Source organism: Emydura macquarii, unplaced genomic scaffold (genome assembly GCF_026122565.2).
Source record: "Emydura macquarii macquarii isolate MOO-44397 ecotype Brisbane River unplaced genomic scaffold, CSIRO-AGI_Emac_v2 contig_3062, whole genome shotgun sequence".
In the NCBI taxonomy this organism is placed as follows: Eukaryota; Metazoa; Chordata; order Testudines; family Chelidae; genus Emydura; species Emydura macquarii.
This window is the reverse complement of record NW_027133199.1, coordinates 5,103,507-5,130,293: the sequence shown is the minus strand read 5'-3', so window position 1 is coordinate 5,130,293 and position 26,787 is coordinate 5,103,507. Positions and strand designations below refer to the sequence as shown.

Genomic DNA, 26,787 nt, shown 5'->3' with positions numbered 1-26,787 from the left:
GGTGAAATCACACTGTATTTATGTCACATGGTGGAGAAGACAAACTTTACGAAGAATGAATGTGCATGCTCTGTGTTTTTAAAAAATTGCTTAGTATTCTTCTTTTAATCATATAAAACAGATATAAAATTAATTTCTATAAGTCATGTTGATGTATTTTAAACTGCACCATTACTTTAACCTACTAATAGAAAGGAACTGCAAATTAATTTTAAATAAGCTACTCAGGCAAGCACAATATCTTCCATAGCTATCAGACTGTGCAGACATTCACACATTTTCTGTTTATAATTTTATTTCATTTACTAGACTCAGCTTTTGTCCACCATATGTCCACTGTACATTAACTATTCCCTGAGGTACAATTAAGGGCTTTCCATTTGTTGTAAGAAGACCTAAGTATGAAGGACGCAGCCAGAAAAAACATTTCTACCTAAACCAAAAACAGAAGCACATTCAGCCTGAACTATGGCTTATGCAGCATCTTTTTTTATTAGACGTATGTCCACATTGCTAAATAAACTACAGACAGAATCTGTGGCAATAGTACATGATCTCTCAGCATTTTATTTGTGTATTACAAAAAAAGAGGATACCCATACTATTCTAGCCTTTCTATTTAAATAGTTTATTACTACTTGTAATTTTTAATGGTATGTTCTCTAAATTTAAGCATAACTATTATTGTGTGCTAAAATTTTATTTATTGTTTTTTCTGTAGCACTCACTGAAGTGATATCTGAGCTCCCAGTTACAGTACCAATATTCTGTCAGACTTTGAACCTGGCTATCTAATTTTCTGTCGTTCTTTGGAGGCATGACAAATGAGCACAAATAAAACAGCACAAACACTTTGACCTAAAGATTTTAACTGTGGAAAAAATAAATCAGATTTGTTGTTTCTGTCCTCATAAGCAAAAGAAAGTGTAACAAAGAAGGGATTTGCCAGTGGGGCTCATTTAATTCCACTCTTTCTTTTAGCTGCCTACACTTTCCCTCAAACTCTGAGTGAAAGTGAATAACAGCATATTAGCTGGAGTTTAGCGCAGACTGGCAGTGTGCAAGCTTCCTCTGTTAATGCATCTCAGTGGTGACCTTGAATAATAAGAATATAGCAGCAGGGATATACTACCAATCACCTGACCAGGATGGTGATAGTGACGTGAAATGTGCAGGGAAATTAGAGAGGCTATAAAAATAAAAAACTCAATAATAATGGGGGATTTCAACTATCCCGATACTGACTGGGTACACATCACCTCAGGACAGGATGCAGAGATAAGCTTCTTGACACCTTCAATAACTGCTTCATGGAGCAGCTAGTCCTGGAACCCACAAGATGAGAAGCAATTCTTGATTTAGTCCTAAGTGGAGTACAGTATCTGGTCCAAGAAGTGAATGGAACTGAACAGCTTGATAATATTGACCATAATATAACAAAATTTAACATCCCTGGGGCATGGGGGAAGAGCATCAAAGGAGCCCACCATGGTAGCATTTAATTTCAGAAAGGGGAACTATACAAAAATGAGGAAATCAGTTAAACAGAAATTAAAAGGTACAGTACAAAAGTGAAATCACTACAAGCTGCAAGGAAACTTTTTAAAGACACCATAACAGAAGCTCAATTTAAATGTATACCCCCAAATTAAAAAATACAGTAAGAGGACCAAAAAAGTGCCAACATGGCTGAACAAAGTAAAAAGCAGTGAAAGGCAAAATGGCATCCTTTAAAAAGTGGAAGTTAAATCCTACTGAGGAAACTAGAAAGGAGCATAAACTCCGGCAAGTGAAAAATAGAATTAGGAAGGCCAAAAAAGAATTTGAAGAACAGCTAGTTAAAGACTCAAAAAGTAACAGCAAAAAAAATGTTAGGTACATCAAAAGCAGGAAGCCTACTAAACAACCAGTGGGGCCACTGGACAATTGAGATGCTAAAGGAGCACTGAAGGAAGATAAGGCTATTGCAGAGAAACTAAATTAATTCCTTGCATCTGTCTTCACGGCTGAGGACGTGAGGGAGATTCCCAAACCTGAGCCATCCATTTTAGGTGACAAATCTCAGGAACTCTCCCAGACTGAGGTGTCAGAGGAGGTTTTGGAACAAATTGATAAATTAAACAGTAAGTTACCAGGACCAGATGGTATCCACCCAAGAGTTCTAAAGGAACTCAAATGTGAAATTGCAGAACTACTAACCTGTCATTTAAATCCACTTCTGAACCAGGTGACTAGAGGATAGCTAATATGATGCCAATTTTTTAAAAATGCTCCAGAGGCAATCCTGGCAATTACAGGCCAGTAAGCCTAACTTTAGTACCAGGCAAATTGGTTGAAACTATAGTAAAGAACAGAATTATCAGACACCTATAGTAGAAACTCAGAGTTATAAACACCAGAGTTACAAACTGACCAGTCAACCGCACACCTCATTTGAAACCAGAAATATGCAATCAAGCAGAAGCAGACAAAAAAAAAAAGAAAAGAAAAGAAAAGAAAAAGAAACAGTACAGTAGTGTGTTAAACAAACTACTAAAAAAATAAAGGGAAAGCAGCATCTTTCTTCTGCATGGTAAAGTTTTAAAGCTGTATTAAGTCAATGTTCAGCTGTAAACTTTCGAAAGAATAACCATAACATTTTGTTCACAGTTTTGAACATTTCAGAGTTATGAACAACCTCCATTCCCCAGTTGTTCGTAACTCTGAGGTTCTACTGTAGATGAATACAATTTGTTGGGGAAGTCGACATGGCTTTTTGTAAAGGGAAATCATGCCCCACCAATCTACTAGAATTCTTTGAGGGGGTCAATAAGTATGTGGCCAAGAGAATCCAGTGGATATAGCGTACTTGGATTTTCAGAAAGCCTTTGACAAGGTCCCTTCACCCACGGTTCTCAAGCAAAATAAGCAGTCATAGGATAAGAGGGAAGGTCCTCTCCCGGATCAGTAACCGGTTAAAAGACAGGAAACAAAGGGTAGGAATAAATGGTCAATTTTCAGAATGGAGAAAGGAAAATAGTGGCGTCCCCCAAGTATCTGTACTGGGACCAGTACTGTTCAACATATTCATAAATGATCTGGAAAAAGGGATGAACAGTGAGATGGCAAAATTTGCAGATGATTCAAAACTACTCAAGATAGTTAAGTCCAAAGCAGATTGCGAAGAGTTACAAAGGGATCTCACTAAAATGGGTGAGAGGGCAACAAAATGGCAGATGAAATTCAGTGTTGATAAATGCAAATTAATACACATTGGAAAACGTAATCCCAACTATACATATAAAATGATGGGGTCTAAATTCGCTGTTACTACTCAAGAAAGAGGTCTTGGAGTCATCGTGAATAGTTCTCTGAAAACATCCACTCAATGTACAGCGACAGTCAAAAAAAGCTAAACGTTGGAAATCACTAGGAAAGGAATAGATAAGACAGAAACTATTGCATTGCCTCTTTATAAATCCATGGTATGCCAACATCTTGAATACTGTTTGCAGATCTGGTCACCCCATCTCAAAAAAGATATACTGGAATTGGAAAAGGTACAGAAAAGGGCAACTAAAATGATTAGGGGTAGGGAACAGATTCTACCTGAGGAGAGATTAATAAGACTGGGACTTTTCATCTTGGAAATGAGACAAGTAAGGGGGAGATATGATAGAGGTCCATAAAATCATGACTGGTGTGGAGAAAGTAAATAAGGAAGTGTTATTTGCTCCTTCTCATTACTCAAGAACTAGGAGTCCCCAAAATAAACTAATAGGCAGCAGGTTTAAAATGAACAAAAGGAAGTATTTCTTCACACAATACACAGTCAACCTGTGGAACTCTTTGCCAGAGGATGTTTGTGAGTCCAAGTCTATAATGGAACTAGATAAGTTCTAGAACTAGATAAAAAAAAGAACTAGATAAGTTCATGGAAGATGGTCCATCAATGGCTATTAGCCAGGATAGGCAGGGATTGCTGTTTGCCAGAGGCTGGGAATGGCCAATGGGATGGATCACTTGATAATTACCTGTTCTATTCATTCCCTCTGAAGCACCTGGTAATGGCCACTGTCAGAAGAGAGGATAATGGGCTAGATGTTGGTCTGGCCCAGTATGGCCATTCTCATGATTACCAAAGTTCTGCTAGTCTTGTCTTGGTCCTCTCTTGAGAATAGGCTGCAAATCATCCCAAATCCCTATCATCCCCCTCTCTCCCCTCGTCCCCCCAATGTTCCCCCCTCCCCCCAATATGATAGCAACATAGGGATAAGTTCAGAACACACATTTCCATTTGTAGTCTATGCAATATTATATTCCATAAATCAGATTCAGCCTGGCGTGAGTGCAAGTCCACAGCCCTGAATGGAATTACACCTGCTTAGATCAGGGCTGAACTAGACCCTACATCTTTAGAGTCCAACTAATTTATATAGCTATAAATACGTTTCAGCTTCAAGCTTCAGCCACTGAGCTGAAGTGCAGAATCCATCCAGTCAGCCAAAGAGCAGATTTACCATAGGCCCATCTCAGCTATCCCTGTAGGAAATGGCTTTGGACTTCACAGGCAACGCCCATAAAGATGGCAATGAGTTGAAGCAACCTCTTTTGCTACAGCACTGACAGGATTCATACCTATGCTGCTCTGTTCCTTGCTATGACTGCCACATCATGGGACCTCCAAAGGCAAAGAACTGCCAAAACTCAGGGATCTGCCATCTTACACCATCACAGCTAGCTGTCCTAGAATCATCTTCAACCTTGAAAGAAACTAAAAAGAAAGTGAAATCCCTGGTTAGCAGATTGGATGGTCTAACAGATATAGTCTCCATTCTGGCTTCCCACATAACTTCAAGAAGAATTCTGGATGGGGGCTATGAGCAGAACCTGGGCTCCCCTTTGAGATCAGATGCATCAAGTACATTTGTCCAGATAAGTGAATATCGAGCTATTAAGTCCAGGACCTGATTTTACCCTTTTGGTACCCACATCCAGGTTCTCGGATACATTCCAGGGGACCCTCCTCATGCCATATTACCATTTCACAACTCATGTAGCATATCTATGTAGACATTACAGAACTATACATCAATACCCCCCAACTACCTCTATCTTACACAACCTACTATATGTTTGGCTAGCTAATGAAGGGATGAACTTGTGGTTCAGACAGCACGTGACCTATTTGCTCCAAAATGGGTGGTTCAAGCCAGGGTAACTATTACCATTCCACACTGCAAATAGCAGCCCCAAAGCTGTCCTACCAGCAATGGCAATTTCACTGTGGTAGTCCCTATGACAGCTTTGGCAGTGCAGTCAGCCAGCAGTGCCACAATCTCTATCTCCCTTTCCTGCTGTACAGGGGCATTTTAGCAATCAGCCAGGTGTTCAAGCCACTGCCAATTATTGCAATGGACTACCAATTATTCTGCTTGCTGCTCTTAGCCATTTACAGGCCTTTGCAGGAACTTAGCATAACCAAGGCAGCTGGGAGAGGGGAGTAGACCATGAACACATGAAGTGAGCCTGGCTCTCTGTGTGCTCTCTCTCTGACTATGCTGGAGGGAATGTTTGTGAAAAATAGAAAGCTGGATATATTTTAGAATTCTCAGTATGGGGAAATTTAGCTAACAGCTTAAGACTGCTTGTGTAACAATTTTTTTTTTTTTAGTGACATGTCCCTACTCCTGTTTTTGCCCAGTGCTTGATTTGTTTGGTCAGCTAGATAACATTCTTTTGATTGACACGTCTCTGTAACTTTTGGGATATAAGAGGGAAGTAGCAAGTCTGAGTCAGGTGGATCACTTCATGGACACATTGAAAAGATCTCCAGGCACAGAGAGAAGGACCAGCCATCAGGAAATCTGTGACTGATTCACCCAAAGACTGCTTCAGACTTGTGGCATTAAATATCAAGTTTTGGGATACCCTAACCACCTATTTGTGGTTTGTATGTGCTTAAGACTAATAAATGGAGACTTCCGGTAAAAGCATTCTGATGGGAATTGCTGTAGACCAATAAAGTAAAGCTTTAAAGTTAAGAGCATTTGGTTTTGACTTGTCTGTGCCAGCCATATAGCAAGAGAGGTACTGCGTTTCTTTTGGTTTATTTCCTGATACCGACACACAGAGACTAAAAGTTACTGGGTCGAGGAATCCCAGGTTACACTGTACAAAGTGGAACTTAGGGTTAGGACCATACCACTGAGATATCCCCTCTGATGCATTTTTATTAGCATAAGTAAAGAAGTTTGTTTTAAAAATATGTTTTTAATTTGCTCATGTCCTCAACATAATGAAGAACTTATTCATGAATTCGATGCAAATATTTTATAACTTTGCATAAAAGGCATTTTTCGCCAGACATTTTTCTCTTTCCCTATCTTGAATGTTTCTTCAGATGTTAAGACCAAACACCACCACCAAAACAAAACATGCAGGGAATGTGAGATTTTCCTATTAATCTTTCATTTGTGTAGGGATGAGTATTCCACACAATTTAAAACAAGATAATATTCTAGATCCACACAAACAACTTGGCAGATGGGCTGTATCACAGGGTGAGCTTAAGGAAGACATGGGGGTTCAGCCTCATCTTTGACTAGTTTATCACTCAGTTCAGGGGTCATATGATGGCAGCATGTGAGCGGGAGCTAATCTACACTAGACACGTGTTGCTGATAAAACTATACTAATATAGTTATACCAGCAGAGCCCTGTAGAGAAGATGCAACGTATGCCGACAAGGAGTTTTTCTATCAATATGGTAATACCACTTCCCCGGAAAACATTAGCTATGCCAACAGAAGCACTCTTCTGTTGCCAAAACTCTATCTAAACTCTGTGTGTGTGTGAGTGAGTGTGTGTGTGAGTGTGAGTGTGAGAGAGAGAGAGGGGAGGGGGGGGTTGCTGGCATAGTTCTGGCTGGCTGGGATATGTGGTTTTTTGGCACCCCAGCAGAGCTATTCTGACAAAACTTTCTCAGTGTAGACCTGGCCTAGGAACAGGCCTGCTATAGGCTATACGACCAACTTGAGCTCAGTCAGGAGAGACTCGTATGAGCAGGAGAATTGTGTGAACTGCTCAACACAGAGATTCTCCTTAGATCCCAGGCAGAGGACCTAGGCAGTGCAAGCCTGCAGGGAGCAGAAGACAGCTTGAAAGGTTGGTGGAAGATTTGTGTTCTTTTGAACTTTATAATAAACAAGCCAGCCTCCCAGAAAGGGAAGGTTATTGAGAAAATACCCACAGTTTGACGTTTGCCTCAGTTTCCCTTTATTCCCCAGTTAATCAATGCCTGGACCTGAAGCACACCAGGAAAGCCCTGCTACAGAAAAGATTCATATGAGTTCACCGTAAAGCCAAACATTCATTTGTGGACTGGAAAATGTTTCTTTTTGTGGTCAGATAAGATAGGTAATAAGCTTGTGTTTTTTGTGAATGTAAGTTAAAGGGTACACTAAAATATAACCTTTAAACTTCACAATATAACAGCACATCATTTTCTGTTCAGAGATAGCACTCCAAGATCAATTAATCATGGCTAAGGCGAACATAGAGTCAACATTCTTAATTAGTGTTGATACACTCTCCTCTATGCCCCCATCTGTCATGAAGACTGTTTAAAAATCTGAGTTATTAGTCTTTATTGGGGAGAGGATCTGGTTAATATCTCTTAAAGTAGAAATCATTCATCCATCCACCATACACTGGTGCCTGATAATTCCTACCCCCAATATAATTTACAGATAACCACCGCCCTGAGACCATCTAGGCAGCTATAAATCAAAAAGAGTGTAGCTCCCAGGCAACCTGGGTTAATTTTTGTTTACAATATATCCACAGAGAATGTTGGTTTGACATTTGAGGAGTCTGTTTATACATCAGATACAGAAAGTATAAAAGAACTAGAGTCAAAGTAAAAAAAAAAAAAAAACAAAGCACCAGTCAAATAAAATATAGTTGAGCCATTCTAACTCACACTAATGAGCAAATCTATAGTGAATTACTGAATTGTTAGTAGGTAAACACAGTTTAAGTTAAAAAAAAAAAAAAAAAAAAAAAACCCCAAAGATATTGCTGCACAAAATTTACTTATCTTAGTTTGCGATAATACTTAACATACTTGTAGAACAGTATCATTATAAAAGTGTAAAGTCAACACAGCTTTTTTTTAAATCTTTGCTAAGAAGCAGGGCTCATCCCACCATTCCCTGGTGTGTAGATTAATATCTAGTACAATAGAACTTTGCTAAAGTCAATTACAATACTAAATGAAATTCTTTACTTTTGCTGTTAACATTCCTGCTTTAGAAAGGCTGTATTAGTACAGTCATCACTGATTTGACAACAAATGTGAAATTCAGTATTTAATTTTGCTGCCAAAAATAAACGTGGAATTTTAATTTGTTGCTTACTGAACAAACAAAAAGAAAAGCCTGAGAGTGCTGATGTGATTGAGCAATTACATCAATTGACAATGGGCTGCAAATGCAGGACGCAAGTTTGGGTGGAACCTTGGCTACACTCGTTACTTGGGCTCTCGCAAGGCTAGTCTACACTACAGAGTTTTGACGACAAAAGTCAGCTTCTGTCGACAAAACAATGGAGGTATACACATTCAAATGCTCCTTCCACCGATGTAACTCCCTTGATATGTGACATAAGCCCTACACCTCTTGTTGAGGTGGTTTTATTATGTCGGCATAGATAGGGTGACAGTGTCAATGTAGAAGGTTCCCTTACATCTGTCATTCTTGTCCATTTCAGGGCTCCAGCCCAGACCTCAAACTGACAAGAAAACCAGTGGGGAGTGGGAGGAAAAGCCATAGGCTGCTGGACCAGCTCCAGGAGGGAAGGAGAGAAGCCCTGGCCATGAAATTGACAAGGTTGCCTGGCTCCCAGTGGGGAGCGGGCGGGGGAGGAGGGGCTAGAAGCCGGGGCAGCTGGACCCCACTCTCGAGGGGTGAGAAGCCCCGAGCTGCTTCCCCCTGGGAACAGGGAAGGGGTAAGCCCCTGGTGGCTTCCCTCAGCTCCTGGTGGGGAACAGGGAGGGAAGAAGCCTGGAGCTGGTTCCCAGTGGGGAACTGGGAGTGGGGGAAGGGGGGACAGCCTGCCTGGAGCCAGCCTGTGTCTCTCAGCTCCCTACACTGCCCCTCTTCTGTCAGTAGAAGTGCTCCTGGTGAGGACGCACTCCACCGACCCAAGGAGGGCAGTGTGTGGGGATGTCAGCCACCGTAGTAATTTGGCTGTAAGTCAATGTATGTTAGGTCGACTTATTTTGAGTGTAGACAAGGCCTCAGACTGAGCCTGATGAGAACACAGATAGGATGTGGGGAAGTAAAGGAGAAAGAAGGAAGAGGGGGAAAAAAACCCACCATAACAGATGCCTAGGAGAAGAGAGACCATATATCCTCAAGAAAACTGCTGTTTTCTCATAGGAGAATGGCTCCCCTAAATTCTTGTGTTTTCTTCTGCCTCCTGCTCCTAACAATTTAATCTCCTTGTTTCCTGCTGCCCAGAGATGAACTAAACACTCAAGAAACAAGAAGAGGATAAAACCCTAAAGAATTTAAGGGCCCTCAACTGACCCTAAGTCTCCTAAAAAAGTCATAACTAAATTAACAAACAGTATAGTTCTCTTGAAGTAGGGCTGGTGTGTTGCACGGGGGGGGATGGGAGACAGGGAAGGGAGGGACTATCCCCTAAATTTGGGGATTTCTTCAGTCTCTCCTACTTCAGGATGGTTTAATTTCCTGGAAGTTAAGCAAGGTCAGATTATCCTGCTTGCCTTAGGGGATCTGCTTCTGTAGACAAGTCTGAAAGACTTTAAAGAAACTAACTATACAGGGAGCATATAATATCAAGGGGCTAAAGCATATTTTAAATGAAAAATTTCCTATCTAATTTTTCTCTGTAGTATAAAGCAGAGATATTCCAGAAAGTTATAAAAGAAAAGCACATGTGATTGTCAACTAGAAATTTTGTACTATACTGAAAAGTTAGGCCTGGTCTACGCTGGTAATGGAGGTTGACATAACACCACTTATGTCGACCCCCTAAAGTATGCGTCTCCCCTGGCACATAAGTTCCATTGATTTAAAGCACAGTAAAAATAAAACCACCTCTGCAAGTGGCGTAGCACTGAATTCGAATTCCATGGGTCAAATTAGCATCAGTGTAGGCAGAGTGCAACATATATTGACGCCATTGGCCTCTGGGAGGTATTCCATAATGCCCTGTTGTGACCGCTCTGGACAGTCACACTCTGCTGTAAAGTGATCATGTAAACAGGAAATAGCTCCTCCACTCAAGCCCCGGGAAATTTTGAATTTCCATTTCTGGTTTAGACAGCACAGAGAGAGCTTTGTACCTGAACTACTCATGGCGACTGCACAGCCCAAATGCGCTCCAGCTTGGAGTTAACCAGAGGTCTTGGAACTCATCGGTCTGTGGGGCGAAGAGTCTATTCTGGCTCAGCTCAGAGCCAGCAAAAGAAATTTAGATATATACGAGAAGATATCTCGCAGCATGTTGGAGAAGAGGCACAACAGGGACGCGCAGCAGTGCCGCGTTAAGATCAAAGAGCTGAGGCAGGCTTATTAGAAAACTAGGAAAGCTAACAGCCGTTCTGACTCCTCGCACAAAATATGCCGCTTTTATGAGGAGCTGCATGCAATTCTCAATGGTGACCCCACCACTGTGCCATCATGCAGCATCGATACCTCCAAATAATCCCAGTCCAGGACGAATGAGGACTCTGTGGATGAGGAGGATGAGGAGAGCAGGGTATCCATTCTCCCTGAGAGCCAGGACCCGTTTGTTACCCCACAGCAGTCCGGCCACACACAAGACAGCGGGACTGATTGAGATGTGTGGGGCAAGTGACTGGTGAGTGTGTGGGGCAAATTTTTTTTTTTTTTTTGTGGTTATGTCCCCAGTCCAGCTTCTTAAAAGGAGTTTATTTTAGAGGGGAAGGTCTTACTGTGTGGTGGCAAACTTCAGTGGAGGATTACTCTTGGAATAGACTATTTATGTGCAGAGGTATGCTCCGAGAATCCTCTGTGGATATCCCAAGGAAACTTTCATGCAGGTAAACTGTTAATCTCTGCAGGTTTCTGGGAAGGGCAGCCTTATTCCTTCCACCACGGTAGGATACCTTTTCCTCGTCACTCTGCTATTAAATGAGCAGGCATCATCACGAAACATGGCATAAGGGCCAGGCCTGTACTCCAATGCTTGCAGCAAATCTTCCCTTTCCGCCTGCGTTACCCTCAGGAGACTGAGATCACACATGGTCACCTAGGGGAAGATGGCGCAAGTTTAAAGTACCCAACCAATACAGTCACTCCATTTCATTCCTCTGCCATGGAGAGGGTCCCTGGACACCTCCCCAAGACTATTCCTAGTCCTAGTACTGTTGCAATGGGCATTATGGGTCGGGACACTGGTTGCCCTATGTTTTCTGCCGCTACAATTCACCCTCAGTGTCCTCTAATCTGTTTTGCCCACCACCTCCCAAACCAGTCTTTGGCATGTTAAAGGGGAGCCCAGTGATCCCTCTCCTTGCTCAAGTGTGGATTGTAGTGCTAATGAAGCATCTCTCTAACAGGTAAGCAAGGGGCCCTTGCATCATGTCTGTAACGCCAGTCCGACCCTTCCGAGATGTACAGAATGGAATGCGGGTCTGGCTTAGCCTTGTGAATATGAAGGGGAATACTTTTTACATTGTAACATTTCCTTTACTATTTTGGGTCAGCTAACAATGGCAACTTTGTGCTTTGCTTATCCTACAGTAGACACCTCGGCCTTTGGCCCCTCTTGCTGAACTCCAGCTGAAAGACTTTCCCAGATTAGGAAGCAGAAAAGAAAAAAAAAAAAAAAAAAAAAGCAGGATGACATGTTCAGCAAACTAATGAACACCTCCGCAGCTGCTGACACAGAGCTCGGAGCCTGGAGGATGTCCTTGTCTGAAAAACAAGACATGGAATACAGAAGATCTGCACAGGAGCAGGAGCATGATATGCAACAGGAGATTTTGCACATTATGAGGGATCAGTCCAACATGCTGAGGCAGCCGGTAGAGCTCCAGGAAGAGAAACAGCAGGACAGGCCCCCTTCTACAATCCCTTCAAAACGCTGCACCACCTACCGCTTTGTTATCGGCTCCCATCCCCAAGTGGTCTTGGAAGAGACTGAGCAGGGTGCAGTACGTGCTGTACTCCACACCGATGGAGGCGAGCAGAAGGATGCGATGGCCCCTTTGAGAACTGCACGCAAGCACAGTTGCTTACATAGTGACTCTTTACAACGTTAAGTTATCCTCCTTTCCCCCCATTAAAACGGGTCACAAATAAAACTTTGTGGCATCAAAAAACATCGGTCTAATTCATAGCTTGGGTGGGTAGAGAACGGGAGGGGATCACTGGTGTAAGGGTGGGGGATGGGAAATAAAGGCACAGCACAGACATACATTATTGCATTCATTGCAAAACTAGTTTTTCAATGTTTCCTGAAGCTGAAGCGCTCCATGGTTGGCTTTGAGCATAGCGCTGGAATTTGGCTGCTCAAAATTTGCAGCTAGCCTATCAGCCTCCACGGCCCAACCCTAGGGGAACTTTTCCCCCTTTGTTTCACACAAATTATGGAGCACATAGTACGCAGATATAACTGATGGGATGTTCCTTTCACTGATGTCAAGCCTAGTAAGCAGACACCTCCATCTGGCTTTTAAACGGCCAAATGCACATTCCACCGCCATTCTACACTTGCTGAGTCTGTTACTGAACTGCTCCTTCTCGCTGTCCAGGTGCCCAGTGTACGGATTCATTAGCCAAGGGAGCAAGGAGTACGCAGGATCTCCCAGGATAACTATTGGCATTTCCACATCCCCAATGTTTATTTTTTGGTCATGAAGAAAGTGCTCGCCTGCATTTTATTGAACAGATCCGAGTTCCTAAACATGTGCGCGTCATGCACCTTTCCAGACCACCCCACATTCATGAACATCCCCTGTGATCCACAAGGGCCTGCAACACTATTGAGAAGTATCCCTTCTGATTTATGTACTTTAAAGCAAGGTGGTCAGGTGCTAGGATAGGGATATGCGTGCCTTCTATTGCCCTCCCCCCCCCCCAGTTTGGAAACCCCATTGCAGCAAACCCGCCTACTATATCCTGCACATTTCCCAAAGTCACTACCCTTCTTAGTAGAAGCCTATTGATGGCCCTGCACATTTGCATCACAGCAGCTCCAACAGTGGATTTACCTAAATAGTGGCCTGATTTTCAAAAGTACTGATTTTAATCGGAACTGCTTGGTGCGCAGAATTTTTTGCCATTTTCTGAGAGTAATTGGCCATTGGAACAAATTACCAAGGGATATGGTGAACTCACCATCACTCATGGTCTTTCAGTCAATACATCTGGATAGCCTTCTAAAAAATATGCTGTAGCTCATACAAATTATGGTATTGAGGCAGAAATCATTGGATGAGATTATTTGGCCTGTGTTATGCAGGAGGTCAGACTAGATGATCGTAATGCTCCCTTTGGACCTTTAAATCTATGAGTTCCAAATAGTCTCAGCTCCTGATACAGTATCCTATCATCATCAACTGATTGCAGAAGCTGAGCCATTCTGAATGGAATGCATTTATTTAGAAATATTTGGCAGTCATCAATGTGTTAGCTTTAACCCCTGTGATACACAGGCATCAAAACTATACTTCTCCTGTGAGTACTGATCTTGCTGTCTGCCTGTTTGTGTCACAACAGGAGTATGAGTACAGTAAAGTGCTCAGGACACATTGAGATAGAAGTCTTCTTTGATTTCCTCTTCCTGTTGTAAAGACTGGAAAGGTCATAAATTTCTAAATGCTTCATTCTTGTCATACTTTAATACCAATAAAGCATTTGAATACAAAAGAATTACTCATCTGTGTAGCATTCCCTGCTCCCCTCCTCTGTAAAGATGCCATACATCTAGAGATTTCTGTAACACTATACATTCTTTAGGACCACAAGAAAATTATATTTTGCTTTATCTTCATATACAGCTCACCACAGAATAAAAACAGATAAAAAGGTACCCCACTCGTCCAACTGATGTATTTAAAAACTACAAGCCCTTTTCTGGGTCAATGTTAGTCTGCTGTTCAAAAATTCATGCAGACCTATAAAACCAAAATCTACTTTCAGTTGCACTCAGTGAGTTCCACCAGTTTAATGAGATTTCATGTATGTAACTGAGAAAAGAATTTGACAGGTTATAACACAGAGATACAGCTCTCGCCTCCTACTGAAATTGCAAATCAATGTCTGATTGTCTCTGATGGTGTCATTCTAGCAAAAGAACATTATTTATGTGTATCCTCTTGTAAATACTTTACAAGCTTTCACAACTCCAGTTAGAAAGTCCAATTTCTAGGCAAAACATAAATCAATGACAAGTATTTTTTCATTTGGATTTCAACAGAATCTGCATTATTGGCTCTGGTGTGCTACAGTACAACAGAGTCTACTTATACTTTCAAAAGTGCTATTGATATATTGTAACTAAGTATTTCTCTGTGTTCTTTCCAGAAAAAAAAAAGTAGTCATTCATAATTAACAACAGAAATAGTTAAAGCACAGCAGTAGCAACTATGGAGTTAAGGGTTAGGAATGAAAGTATCATCTTAATTTTACTTTCAGTTGCTTGTAACAGTTTCAAAACATTACCTTTCGGAATGAAATGTAACAGGTTTGGTCTTGACATGAACATAAATTTGAGAAAATCACAATCTATTTTATTCTTTGTGTTATTTAAATAAATATATTTCCATTACTAAACGTTATTAGAATTTTCCATTGCACAGCTTTGTTTTTAAACTCGGCATATCCTGCTCCTATTGAATTTAATGGTAAAAGGATTAGGAGAAGTGGGATCAAGCCCAGTGGTTTGCTAATCGGGGAGTTTCTGAAAGACTGGTTAAAAGCAGGAGGAAATTAGGATCCAGTTGGTGTTTTTATGAATGGGAAATAATTTCTTAATAAGAGTTTTGATGATTAGGAGTAAGAAAAGTATCAGACTGTTATGATGATGAAAAAGTGATTTACAGTAAAAGAAAAATACCAAGAGAGCTATGGGGAGAATAATCCACCTTTAAACTATAGATGGTATACAAGAAAAATAAAAATGCTTCTGAAAAAAATCTCTTCTTTTATGCTTAAACCTTAATTCCATGCTTTTAAATTATGGAAGTGGATTATTTTATTAATTGATTTCTACCTAGCAAAGACAGTCACTGTTAAAATAATAGAATTTAGGAAGACCTAATGCACAAAACATCACGTTGTTCCATTGTAACTAACTATGTGTCTTATGGTATTTCTTTATATTAGACAAGCAGTCAAAGTACTTCAGTTAACTAGCATTTCTGAATTAGTAACTTACTTTTATTGCCTACCAAGGCCACAAGTGGCTGAATTTCTGATTCTTCATTCGCTTTCTTTACCATATTATACCAGTCTTCTAAATTTTCAAAGCTCTGGTAATTGGTTATGTCATACACCAAAAGGACACCCTGATAAGAAAAGATATATTTGAAATTATAAATTGACAAAAGTTATTCACTGAAACAAGGTACTATTAAATTCATATTAAAGTTTATTTTTAAGATTCTTCAAAAATATGAGATGCTACTAATTGTAAATGTATTTTATTATTTTTGTAGTCCAAACTGAACAGTTAGGACTCAAGCAATACCACTAAATAAGTATTTGTATATGATAAACAGTCACAGCAGTACACACATTATTATTCAGATATTAATTGTATCAAAGCTAGAAAAACACAAGGGAAATTTAGCAAAGAAAAACAGCAATCAGTATTTTACTCATATTAGAATGCACTGTCCAACATTTACATTTCTTTTAAAAAACTTAAAAGCTTTTTAAAATGAAAGTTAATATTGTGAAAACTAAAGCTGTAGAAGGGCTGCTACCCATCTAGTTTTCACCACAAGTTTCCAGATTTTTATTTTTATTTTTTTTTAAATTGTGAATCACATATTTCTTATTGCCTGCCTGCTGCTTCTGTTCCCCCAGTTGGGGCAAAAACCCAGCTCCATCCCTTTACTGTTCTAGAAGGCAAGAAAGAAGTAAGAAGTATTTTAACAAAATTCTAAGGGCCTGATGAAAATTCCAGAATAGGTCAATGGAGAGACTACCATTGACTTCAACAGACTTTAGTTCAGGTACTAAGTGAGAAATATTCAAAAGACAGATATAAATCAGGTTTCCCATAAAGTCCATTACTTTGTAGCAAAACGCTAATGACATCCCTGACTTCCCTGCAGTCTTTAGCCTATCCCTTCATCTTTTCTTCTCCATAGATTCCATGGTCAGCTCTAATCTTCATTTTCTTCTTCATTATTGACTCTTTTGTCCTTCTCTCCCACTGTTCCATCCAAACATCCCATAGCCCAGGCTCACATTCAGAATCTGCTTCTGCTGCTCCTGTTCCCCATCCTTCTATACACCTCTAAAGAAAGTCACAAAAACCATGTAGAGTTCCTCCACTACAAATCCATCCTTTTTCTCCTCATGTGCCACCAACTTCCTTGCAAAACAGCTTTACTATTCCTTCAGAAGCCTGCTTACAACCTACAACAACTCTAATTCCACTGTCTCTGCACAGCATCATCAGCTCCTTCAAGGAGATTGACAAGAACTAGCATGACCCCCTTTCACCCTCTTCCCCATGCAATAGCCTCTTCTCCTTTACCTCACTCACTGAATCAGATGTCTCTCTGCCACCATCTCCTTCCAACTCTTTGATTGCAATCCAGGATATCCACAAATTGACGTATACAATTTAAAGAGAGCATTAGGCCTGCTTCAACAATGGCTCTCTAGTTTTATGCCAGTGTTACTCTATTATTTGACAGGTGGGGTAGCAGGGGTACAATAGAAGACAAGGCAAGAGATGTAAGCCAGGAAAGACTGTTTTAGGTCCTTGACACTGAACACTATTCTGTAAGCTTAGTTTTTGCCCCATTAAAAAGATAACATATAATACTCTACCAATGACTTATTCTTAATTTTACAATTATGAAGGTACAGGTCACAACTCATGCAAGATTTAGTTCTGCTTTCTAGTGAAAGCAGAGATTCAACCTTCATTTTCTATTAAAAGAAATACAGTGTATCCTCCCCAAACTTACAATACTTTAAGTACAGAATGAACAGATATAAAACTAAACCTTGTTATTTCTCCAATATGCATATTAAATGCACTCAAAATGAGGCATTTTTAAAGGATAAAAAATTAGAAAGAAAAAGAAAAATTAAAATTAGCCTGGTAACACAGAAATAGCACATTGCCCCACCATGAGAAAGAAAGTAGTTTGAGAATTTATGGAGGATACCATGCTGTGAACAGTATGTTAATTCTTTAGTCTCCAGCAAATATAGCAAATATTCCCTGTTTATATAATAGCGTTCAGGCAATGGAGACATTATGCCTATCTTACTGTACATCTGAGTGTTTTTTGTTTCTGAATTGTAGAGTACTTGCAAAAATAGTCCACTGGAAGCTGAGTGTATTGCAGAAATGATTTGCTGGTCTCTAGAGAAGATACGGTCTGCTCTACTCTTATTCTATTAACAAGCTAATTTATGGAACAGCATATGCCAACTCTGAAGGATACTTTACACTAGAGATGTGGATAGGGACTGCAATTATAGAGCTGACAGATTGGAGTGGGTCTGAAATATATTTACAGCATAAATGAAAGAAGTGTAATTTTAAACATTCATAACAATATTAAACAGAATACATAATTTGACACTAAAAACAATAAGAAATTTCAAAATTTACAACTATAGTATATTAAAAAGATTAAAGAAAATGCTAATCTAATACTTTTATAGTTTTAATATTTTTATTCTCAATGCTTATAGTGTTATAGTCCTATCCAAATGATTGATTGATTAGGGAAGAGCTGATTAAATTTTAATTTGAAATTTTTAAGTTAAATTTTAATATTCATAAAAAACCTCAGATTAAAAGTAACAGACATTGGACTCTTTTAGCCACAGAACAGACATAGCTCAGTAAGTGGCAACTTCCCCACAATACCCTATAAATATCCACATGGCACTCATGCTTACAGGTGAGAAGGCAGTTCACTGTCTATGCCTATCAATCATCAGCTTCTCTGGAGAGACGGACAAAAAGGTTGCCAAAAGTGATGTGATGTGGACACATGTTCACTAGGGACTAGACACAAACTACACAGCTCATAGAAGTACAAAAGCAGTCAACCTAAGATAATAATCTTTATCTATTTGCATCTTCTTTTGTAAATCTCTTAATACATTTTCCTATTGTTAACATAAGTACATAAAGTTCTTTATACTGATAATTATCAGAATAATACATTAAACAAAAACCTAAGTTAATTCTTAAAGGGTGCCTCAACCTGGCTGTTTAATATTTACTTAGCACTTTTCATTCTGAAAGATCCCAAGGCTCTTTACAGACTCTAGAATCATTTCAGCCATCACTGAAATTCAGCTACCTCTGGGGTAGAATGCAGCAACCACGTCATTCTGGGCTAGCAACACTACAACAACAACAGTTTTAGGAGAAGTAAATTGCAAACTTCTCCAGCTGAAAATACATGGGAAATTAAGTAGGTGTTTTGGAATTTGACTGAGGCTATGTTTACACTGGCGGCGGCAAAATCGCTGGCGCCAGATCGATCTTTCATGATCAATTGAGTGATCAGTGAGACCTGCTCAGTCGATGAGGGAATCGACTTAATAAGTCCAACTCCTCAACTAGCATAGCGTTCCCGTCGGCTCAGCGCAATGTGAACAACGTGCAGAAGCAGTCGACGGGAGTTACGCAAACTACTCTGCATAGTTTGCGTAACTCCCGTCGACTGCCGCCGAATTTCCGCGTAAGTGTGAAAAAGCCCTGAGACACCAGGGTTAACACCACTCCCATTGCAAAAATGTGACATAGGAAGCAAGGAGCTCTGCTCTATGCCTCATCCACAAGATGGCATCTCTCAGTACCATAACCTAAAGCTCCCTTCCAGAGAGTTGATTCAGTTCTAACTCAGAAGGAACGAGCCCACTAATGCCATTTTCTGCAGGACCTGGAGTTTCCTTGAATGCCCTTCAACCAAGTACTAAGCACACCCAACCGTCTGATTATGTCATCAGACCAGATCACAGACTAAGATGATATATTATTTACAGTGACTTGTACTAAATCTGTATACCATAAGCTCCAATTCAGCAAAATGATGCAAGTGGGTAGATCTCTGAACCCATGTGGAGTCCATTTGACTTGCACAGATACAGCAGTCCATTCATGTGCAAGAAGTTGCAGAATCAGAGCTTTAGGTAGTTAAGTTCCTTGGGGCATAAGGCAAGTTTTCCTTTTTACAGGTAAAGCAACAAGAAAACTATCAGTACTTATTAGTTCAATGGAAATGACATGACATTATCTGCCTTAAGAACTGAAATTATTGCCTTTTACACACTTAACAGAACCTTAATGTAATATTCTGGCTTGATAATTATGTAGTATATAATTGCTTAGGTCATACATCCATTTCACAGCTGACAAGGTACAAAGGGCCAGATTTACAAAGGTCTTTATCTGTATTTTTAGATGCCTAAATACCTTTGTAAATCTGATACCTAATGATCTGGGATTTATGAACTCACACATAAGTAATTGGATGGGGTGGGACTGATTTTTGAAGAAAGATTAAAAGAACTAAGGGCAACATTTTCAATACCTCATTGGTGATTTAGGAACTTAAGTCCCTTATTCAAAAGTGATTTCAGCAATTAGGAGACAAAACCCCATTGACTTTCAATGGGAATTAGGCGTCTAACCTGCTTCCATGCTTTTGTAAATCCTATTAGTCACCTAGCCGCATCCTTAGGTACTTAAGTAATTTTTTTAATCACCCACTAGTAAGTGGAGATTGAAGCAGTGGCATATTTCAAGACACTAAGTAGGTAGACAATTTTTTGTTTCAAGAATATCATTGTATATTTTGTCTTAAATATTTAGCTTTGGCTTATCATAATAACCAAATACATTATGCAATCATGGAATCATTTTATTTATGAAATAAAAGATCCAGAGCTGAAGCCTTACCTTAAGATTCAATCTGCATTATATTTTAAACATTACTTGATTCCAAGATCTACACACAGGTCCAATTAATAAAGCAACTGATCAGGATGCAGTATTCTATTTGCGTTTTTTAAAGTTAGACTTTAGGACATCATGCAGGTTATCTAAGTACAAAAACCTCTTTAGGCAAAAACAAATTATGTCAGAGTGCAAATGGATTCTCCCATTTCATCCCTCTGAACAACCTGATTGTATCTCTAAAAGAGCAATTAGTTTTAGGTCTGAATTAACATGACTAGTTATTGGAGACAAGGCTAGTAACACCAACAATTTCAACTGCCTGCTGTGTTATGGACTGCAGGTGCATACAGCTATTTGCTCTGCCTATCTACTTCCTTTCTTTTTACTTCACTATATTGCCTGCTCCCAAGAAATTTGCTATGCACTTAGATTAGGAGTCTTCCCTTCAAATTCCACAAGGTGCCCTATTTAGAGCTCCCCCTTTTTTCCTTTCCATAAAGTCTTCAGATTCGCAACACTGAAGCAACTTTTAGTCTGGAAGAGAATAGACTATAGTTTTTTCCACAATTATCCATGCTATTTCATCTGTTCCTCAGTGGAGACTGCTGGGAATCTAATGCTAAGGAAGTATTCAGACCAGCCCTGGGAAGACAGGTATCTTGTGAATTTTGGCATGACACTTACAAGTGTTAAGGAGAGGGACCCTTCCACTAATTTATTAGAAAGTTGCAAATAGTATAGTTTATAAAATAAAAGTAACTTTTGCAGTTTTTGGTTACTTTTAATGGAACTATTACTAGATCACTCAATGGTGCTAAATTACAGATTACTATGGTTTAACTACAAGAAACTCCTAAAATCATCAGTGAAAGCAATAAAGAAAAAAGTATTAGTCGTCCTCCCCCCTCCTTTCGAATTGTTTACTTTGTTCATTTGACAACACTTTGTAAATAGTTTCCCTGTTTCATTGCAATCAGTTTCACTTGTTGCTTGGTAGGTCTTCATAGGAGAGAGAAAATGTTTTAAAGAAAATAAGGGAAATGTGGTTGTAAAACCACAGACGTTGCCAGGGTGACTCAGGGTCAGGTGTAATACCTGAAACTATTTAGCTTTTTTAGAAATTGACTAAATTTTAAGTTGACAAGGAGGTCACATTTTTTACCCTACCAATTTGCAAACCCTAGTCACATTTATTTAGCAGCCCCTGCTCTAGATTTATTAGTTGATGCCACACCTCTGCTCTTGTCCAAGTCCTAGTGCCCTATTCTCCCCTTTCTGTGAGCAGTAGAAAGCAGCAAATGAAAGTAAAAAGAAAATATAGAAAATTATTTAAGATAAAATATATTTTATCATATACACTGTCTATTGTTCCTATTGCAAATGCCAAAATAAAAGAATGTAGTAGTTAGTTTGATGTTACTAAGCCAAAAATAAGATGTGCACATAATTCCAAAACTGCATCTCATAAATCTACATGTTGCTTCAATATTTTGTTTAATCCTAATATTTACTTAAAGTTGCTTCATTGACTTTTAGAGCAAAATTAATTTTCACTGTATGAGTTCTGCAAAAAATATATGTAGCTACCTGGTTGCCTCCTTTTGTTTGCCCTCTTATAACCCCACTTGCTTGTATGAGCTTAGTGGTGTAGGATTGCTCTTAATTTCCTCCTTCTACCTTTTCCCCCCAGGGGGCATCTGCTCTCAAAGCAGCCAGTATATCTACCATACCATGGGGATATCCAAACAGCCTTTATTATTTACTGTGATTGCTTTTCTAAACCCTAGCCACAATGCGTGGAAACATACATCTGTTTTTTTAGAGTTGTTAGGGATCTACAAACTAGCACCTTTGCTGCTTTTTTTTAAACCAGTTCAAACATTGTCACAATATCCAAAAATGAAACTTGCACATAAATCAATGCTAAAATGAATTTTAAATTAAGCAGATGTTTAATTTTGTGACCAAAAAAAAGAGTTTCCTGCAAGAGTAGGAATGAGAGCAAAGCTGATAACTTTTTGTTTGTACTATACCTGGGCTCCATAGATATATTTATCCAACATCTTGCCTCCTATTGTTTGCCCCCCTATATCCCACACTTGAAGAGTAACATTCAAGTTTCCTGAAAAAGAAAAATATGCAGAAGCTGATTTCTTTGAAGGCACTGATTTGATGAAGTTAGATGCAACTAAAATTCAAAATGAAGCATTAAAGCAATTGATACAATTCCAAAATATTAGTAAATACCTTTTACCAATGTTTTCTTGTACACCTAATAAATATTTGATCACACCAAAATATGAAGATGAACAAAGCAACCGAGAAAAAAAAGTTAATTCCTATTAAATTACACTCAAGAGCCAGTAAAAATGTAGCTAGATATAAACCACATCTCACTGTAAGTGTTCTTGGAGGAAAAAAAAAAACTAGAATGGTATATGGTACAATTTTCCTAAGTCAAAATTTCATAATGTATTTCAGTGAAGCAATTTGAAAAGAAGCTTAACAAAGCAAATCTTTGTACCACAACAATTGCATTGTCCTTTATTTTAGTAATATCAACCTAAACACACATTTTATCTCCCATGAGCTTGTTCAACTTTCTTCAACATTTAAAACTGAGACACATGCACAAAGTAGTTCTGTATTTTGGCAGTGCTGTTCCCAATACTACTGTACAGTTAGGGTTGTGTTAGCATTTCCATTATAATCACCTATTTTCAGGGTATAAAATAGTTCCTTCTCTCCCTTCCCCCATCCAAAAAGGCACTCAGCCATAAACCTGACTAGGCTTACAAAATTCTCAGCCTCTAAGTTTTCTGGGTTTTTTTTAAAGCTATGACTAGACTATCCTTTTGGGTACACAACTGAAAGTAACTTTAAATTCAGTTTTGAAGACTATTACTCTATACTGTAGATAAGGGTTTTTATTTGTTTTGTTATCCCACACCCTCCCCCCTAAAAAAAAAAAAAAAAAAACACCACACACACATAGTAATACTATAATGAATGTCCTGTGGCACTTTAAAGAGTAACAAATTTAATTTCTGCAGGCATAAGCTTTCGTGGGCTGTAGTGGGTTTTTGCTGTATACAGACTAACACGGCTACCCCTCTGGAACTTTTCACTATAATGAATGATTTCCTGACAGGTAAAAAATATCAACTTTGGTCCATACAGACCTGCCAAATTAATCATTCATGTAGTTGTTCAAGTCCATTACATCTAAAGAACCCAATGTTCCACTGAGCCATTTTTAGATGTAATGAAACAGATATATTCTATGAGCAAACAATGCAAATTAGCACACAGAATACATACATACACAGATCTATGCTTAACTATAACACACACAACTTGACTGTCATCTTTTGTGATCAGACGATAACTTTTCCAGTACAAAAGCTATTGTCAGGAAGCACCAGACTCTAGTACAGCAAAGTTCAATGCAAATTTTCACCAAACTACACTGCATACATCAATATTTTGTATTTATAAAAAATATAACTTCTAATTAATTTTTATTTCTAGACAAAAATGCAATAAAGTTATGAATTCCACATAAGTCATAAAATATAAGTGTTACATTTCTTAAATCATACCAATAGTGATATGTAGTGGGGACAGAAACAGCAGAATAGTATGGGTTACAGAGAGAGTTTTAGACTTAAATTGGATTTTTATTTTTATATTACAAATTTTATGTTTTTGAGCAAAATGTTATCTATTCACCTATAAAGAGCAGAGCTGTACATGAATAACTTCCATTAGCATTAAATGAGTTACTCAAGTGACCTATCAATGAAAATCTATTCTAATGCTTTGTGACAGCAGGTAGTAAAATTACAAACATATACCTGGATATACTGCGCATGGGCTACAAAGTGTAATCATTACATTTTTATAACACATCTTGTTTTACTTTGGTTAAGTGTTCAGACTTCTTAGCCAAATCTCTTAAAATTGGTACATATATCTCAAATATAGGTGAGATTACTAAAAGATTCAATCTATGTAGAAAATTAAAAGCAAGCTTTACTTATTAATCTAATCTGTTTTTAAATTTATGAAATCCCTTCTTAAAAATGAAGTACATTTATGAAATCAGTGCATGTATGTTGAATACTCAAATGTAACCTTTCACTTGTATAAGAAACACATCCATTTTCATAAGGCCTTGACCAATTATTAAGTGATGTTTTAAAAGTTAGAACATAAATCTATAGTGACTACAGACAACACAGGAATAAGTCTTCATAACACATATGTGGCATGAACAAAATGGTGAATCAGCATCAGGAAGCAACTATGCTTCTTGAGTGGGTAACCAAACTAAACACTCTCGAAAGCCCACCAAACAAGCTGTTCTGCAGTGTCCTACATCTAATTTGGTTGTATTCGTTCTATTGCCAATTTACCATTTCATTCATGCTAGATATATGGAAAAAATATATCAGAAAAAATATAACCTTTAAAAACAAGGGTTTTTAGAATCATAACTGTGTTAAAATGTTTCCAAATTGACTGCTATCCAGTGATGGAGACAAACACAAGTTATTGGGCTCAATACAGGGATAACCGGGTGAATTTCTCCAGCTGGTGTCATACAGGAGATCAGACTAAATCATGTAGGTCCCTTATAACCAAAAAAAAAAAAAAAAAAAAAAAAAAAATAAGTTTTCCCCTTCTATTAAGAGTATAGAAAATTAAAAAAAAATAAAATCTAGTTTGTCTAAAAAACGCTTGATTGTTTCATTCATGTTGAGGCCACTCCTGGCTTAAATTAAGAGCAGTTACTGAAATTCATACCAATTATCTAGAGTGATAAATTAGTATTAACTCTACACTACTTAATATGTTTTCTGAAAGATTATTCCATGTTGTGTAGTATTCATTTTGAGGTCCGCTTTTTGAGGATGGTTATGAAAGTAGAAAAAAATCTGGACAATTTGCCTATTTAATATTAATATCAGATATGGTAACTACATTAAATTTTGCATTCAGCATAAAAACTTAAAATGCATTCTATATACTGACCAACCTAAAGGAAGCATATATTAACTCATGCGTGGCAATAATAAAGTTATCTATGCATGAAAAAAAACGTCAACAGTTCACTTCTTACAGCTGTAGTATGCTTTCTCTAAGCACCAAAATTAATGTACCAGTAAACAATTATAGCTGAAGAATTATAGAGAAACTGCATATAGTCCATTGATGACAAACAAGAAAATCTGAACAGAAGATTTTTGTTTGTTTATTCATTTGTTTTACCCACACTTTGTAGGACATGGCATACAATGGGATGCAAAAAAATGAGCAAATAAGGCAACATTGTGTATAGGTATTTCGGTTGCTTTTGATCTGAACTAAAGTCACTAGGAAGATTCAACAGCGACCTTTGTAAAAGTATGCTTGGTGCACTGGCTGACCTTACTTAAAGTGCTGCACAGTCAAGATGAAACTAAAAACACAAGTGTGCCCATTTCTTGTACTGAAGACTTAAAAATCCTTTTCACAGTAGAACCCTGTTTACTGGACTATACCCACAACTTTCCTGAAAGTATTTTGACTATGGCTCTTAAAAAGCTAACAGATACACTATTTTAAGCCATAAAGTCTGCACGGTGATTGCATCCAGACTTTACAAGCATATTGGATCTTGAAATATTCTGAAATGGATCGGTATCTGGAAAGTAATTACCTTGAAAAAATTTCATGGAGAGAATTTGAGTAGCTTAACACTAAAATTCATATTGTTCACAATAAAAGTAGTCAAAAAATACTTGCAAGTATATTAAATTGTTATTTTGCTTGAGACGTCAACTGATAAAATATTATTCCACTTTTAACTGTAAAATTATATCAGTCACTAAAAAAACCAGAGTACAAGACTATACAGGATAGACACATTACTCCAAAACAACATTTCATTTTTATCTACTAGTATTAAGTTACTATTTGTTTTTCAAATAAATCCTCATGTATTTTTCTATCCCCATAAATATATATTTCTGTTTGGTTTTAAAACTCACTTCAAATTTTGAAATATCTGCATACATTTAAAGAAAAACACAAATTAGTGCTATTATGAAGTCAGTTATCTACCACCTGTCCTACTAAAGAATACCAACTAGTGCATCTTTTTATATTGATACTTGCATACCATTTTTGTCCAGTTATATGAATTTACCTTTTAGAGAAATATTAATAACTTTGTATAAGCAGAACTAATATTTGTAATCAAGAAATTAAAATAATCCATTTACTGAGGAAGTGCATTCCATAACATTACTTTTTGAACTTTAAAATTCTTCTCCAAATAATCTGACTTTTCCATAAAAATGTATCCTTCTAGAGACAGAGGGATACAGTGAGAAACAAAGGGGAAAATACATCTTTCCTGATATAAAATTTATTTCTCTTTTACAACCACAGAAATAAGAAACTATAAATATACACAAGCACTCAATATTCTATATGCTTGGGTGTGGTTTACACCTACACTCTTATTTTGACACAAAATAATTATGGAACAAAACAATTATGAATGGGGGCAAAAGGTTGATACTTCTCAAAGTTTTCCACCCAACAAGAATATTTAGAAACCCAATAATATACTAATAGCTTCTGAAT

General features: G+C 38.1%; 1 protein-coding gene across 4 annotated transcripts in view; it reads right to left on the bottom strand.

Moving 5' to 3' along the window:
* Positions 1 to 26,787, bottom strand: part of RAB28 (RAB28, member RAS oncogene family) — an 86,612-nt gene that overhangs the window by 49,850 nt on the left and 9,975 nt on the right. For all 4 annotated transcript variants that reach the window (XM_067530328.1, XM_067530326.1, XM_067530329.1 and 1 more), the window contains exons 3-4: positions 22,185 to 22,273; positions 15,418 to 15,547 (exon numbers count right to left, since the gene is read on the bottom strand). In XM_067530328.1, coding sequence (XP_067386429.1) covers positions 15,418 to 15,547; positions 22,185 to 22,273 — 219 coding nt within the window. The remainder of the gene's footprint in view (positions 1 to 15,417; positions 15,548 to 22,184; positions 22,274 to 26,787) is intronic.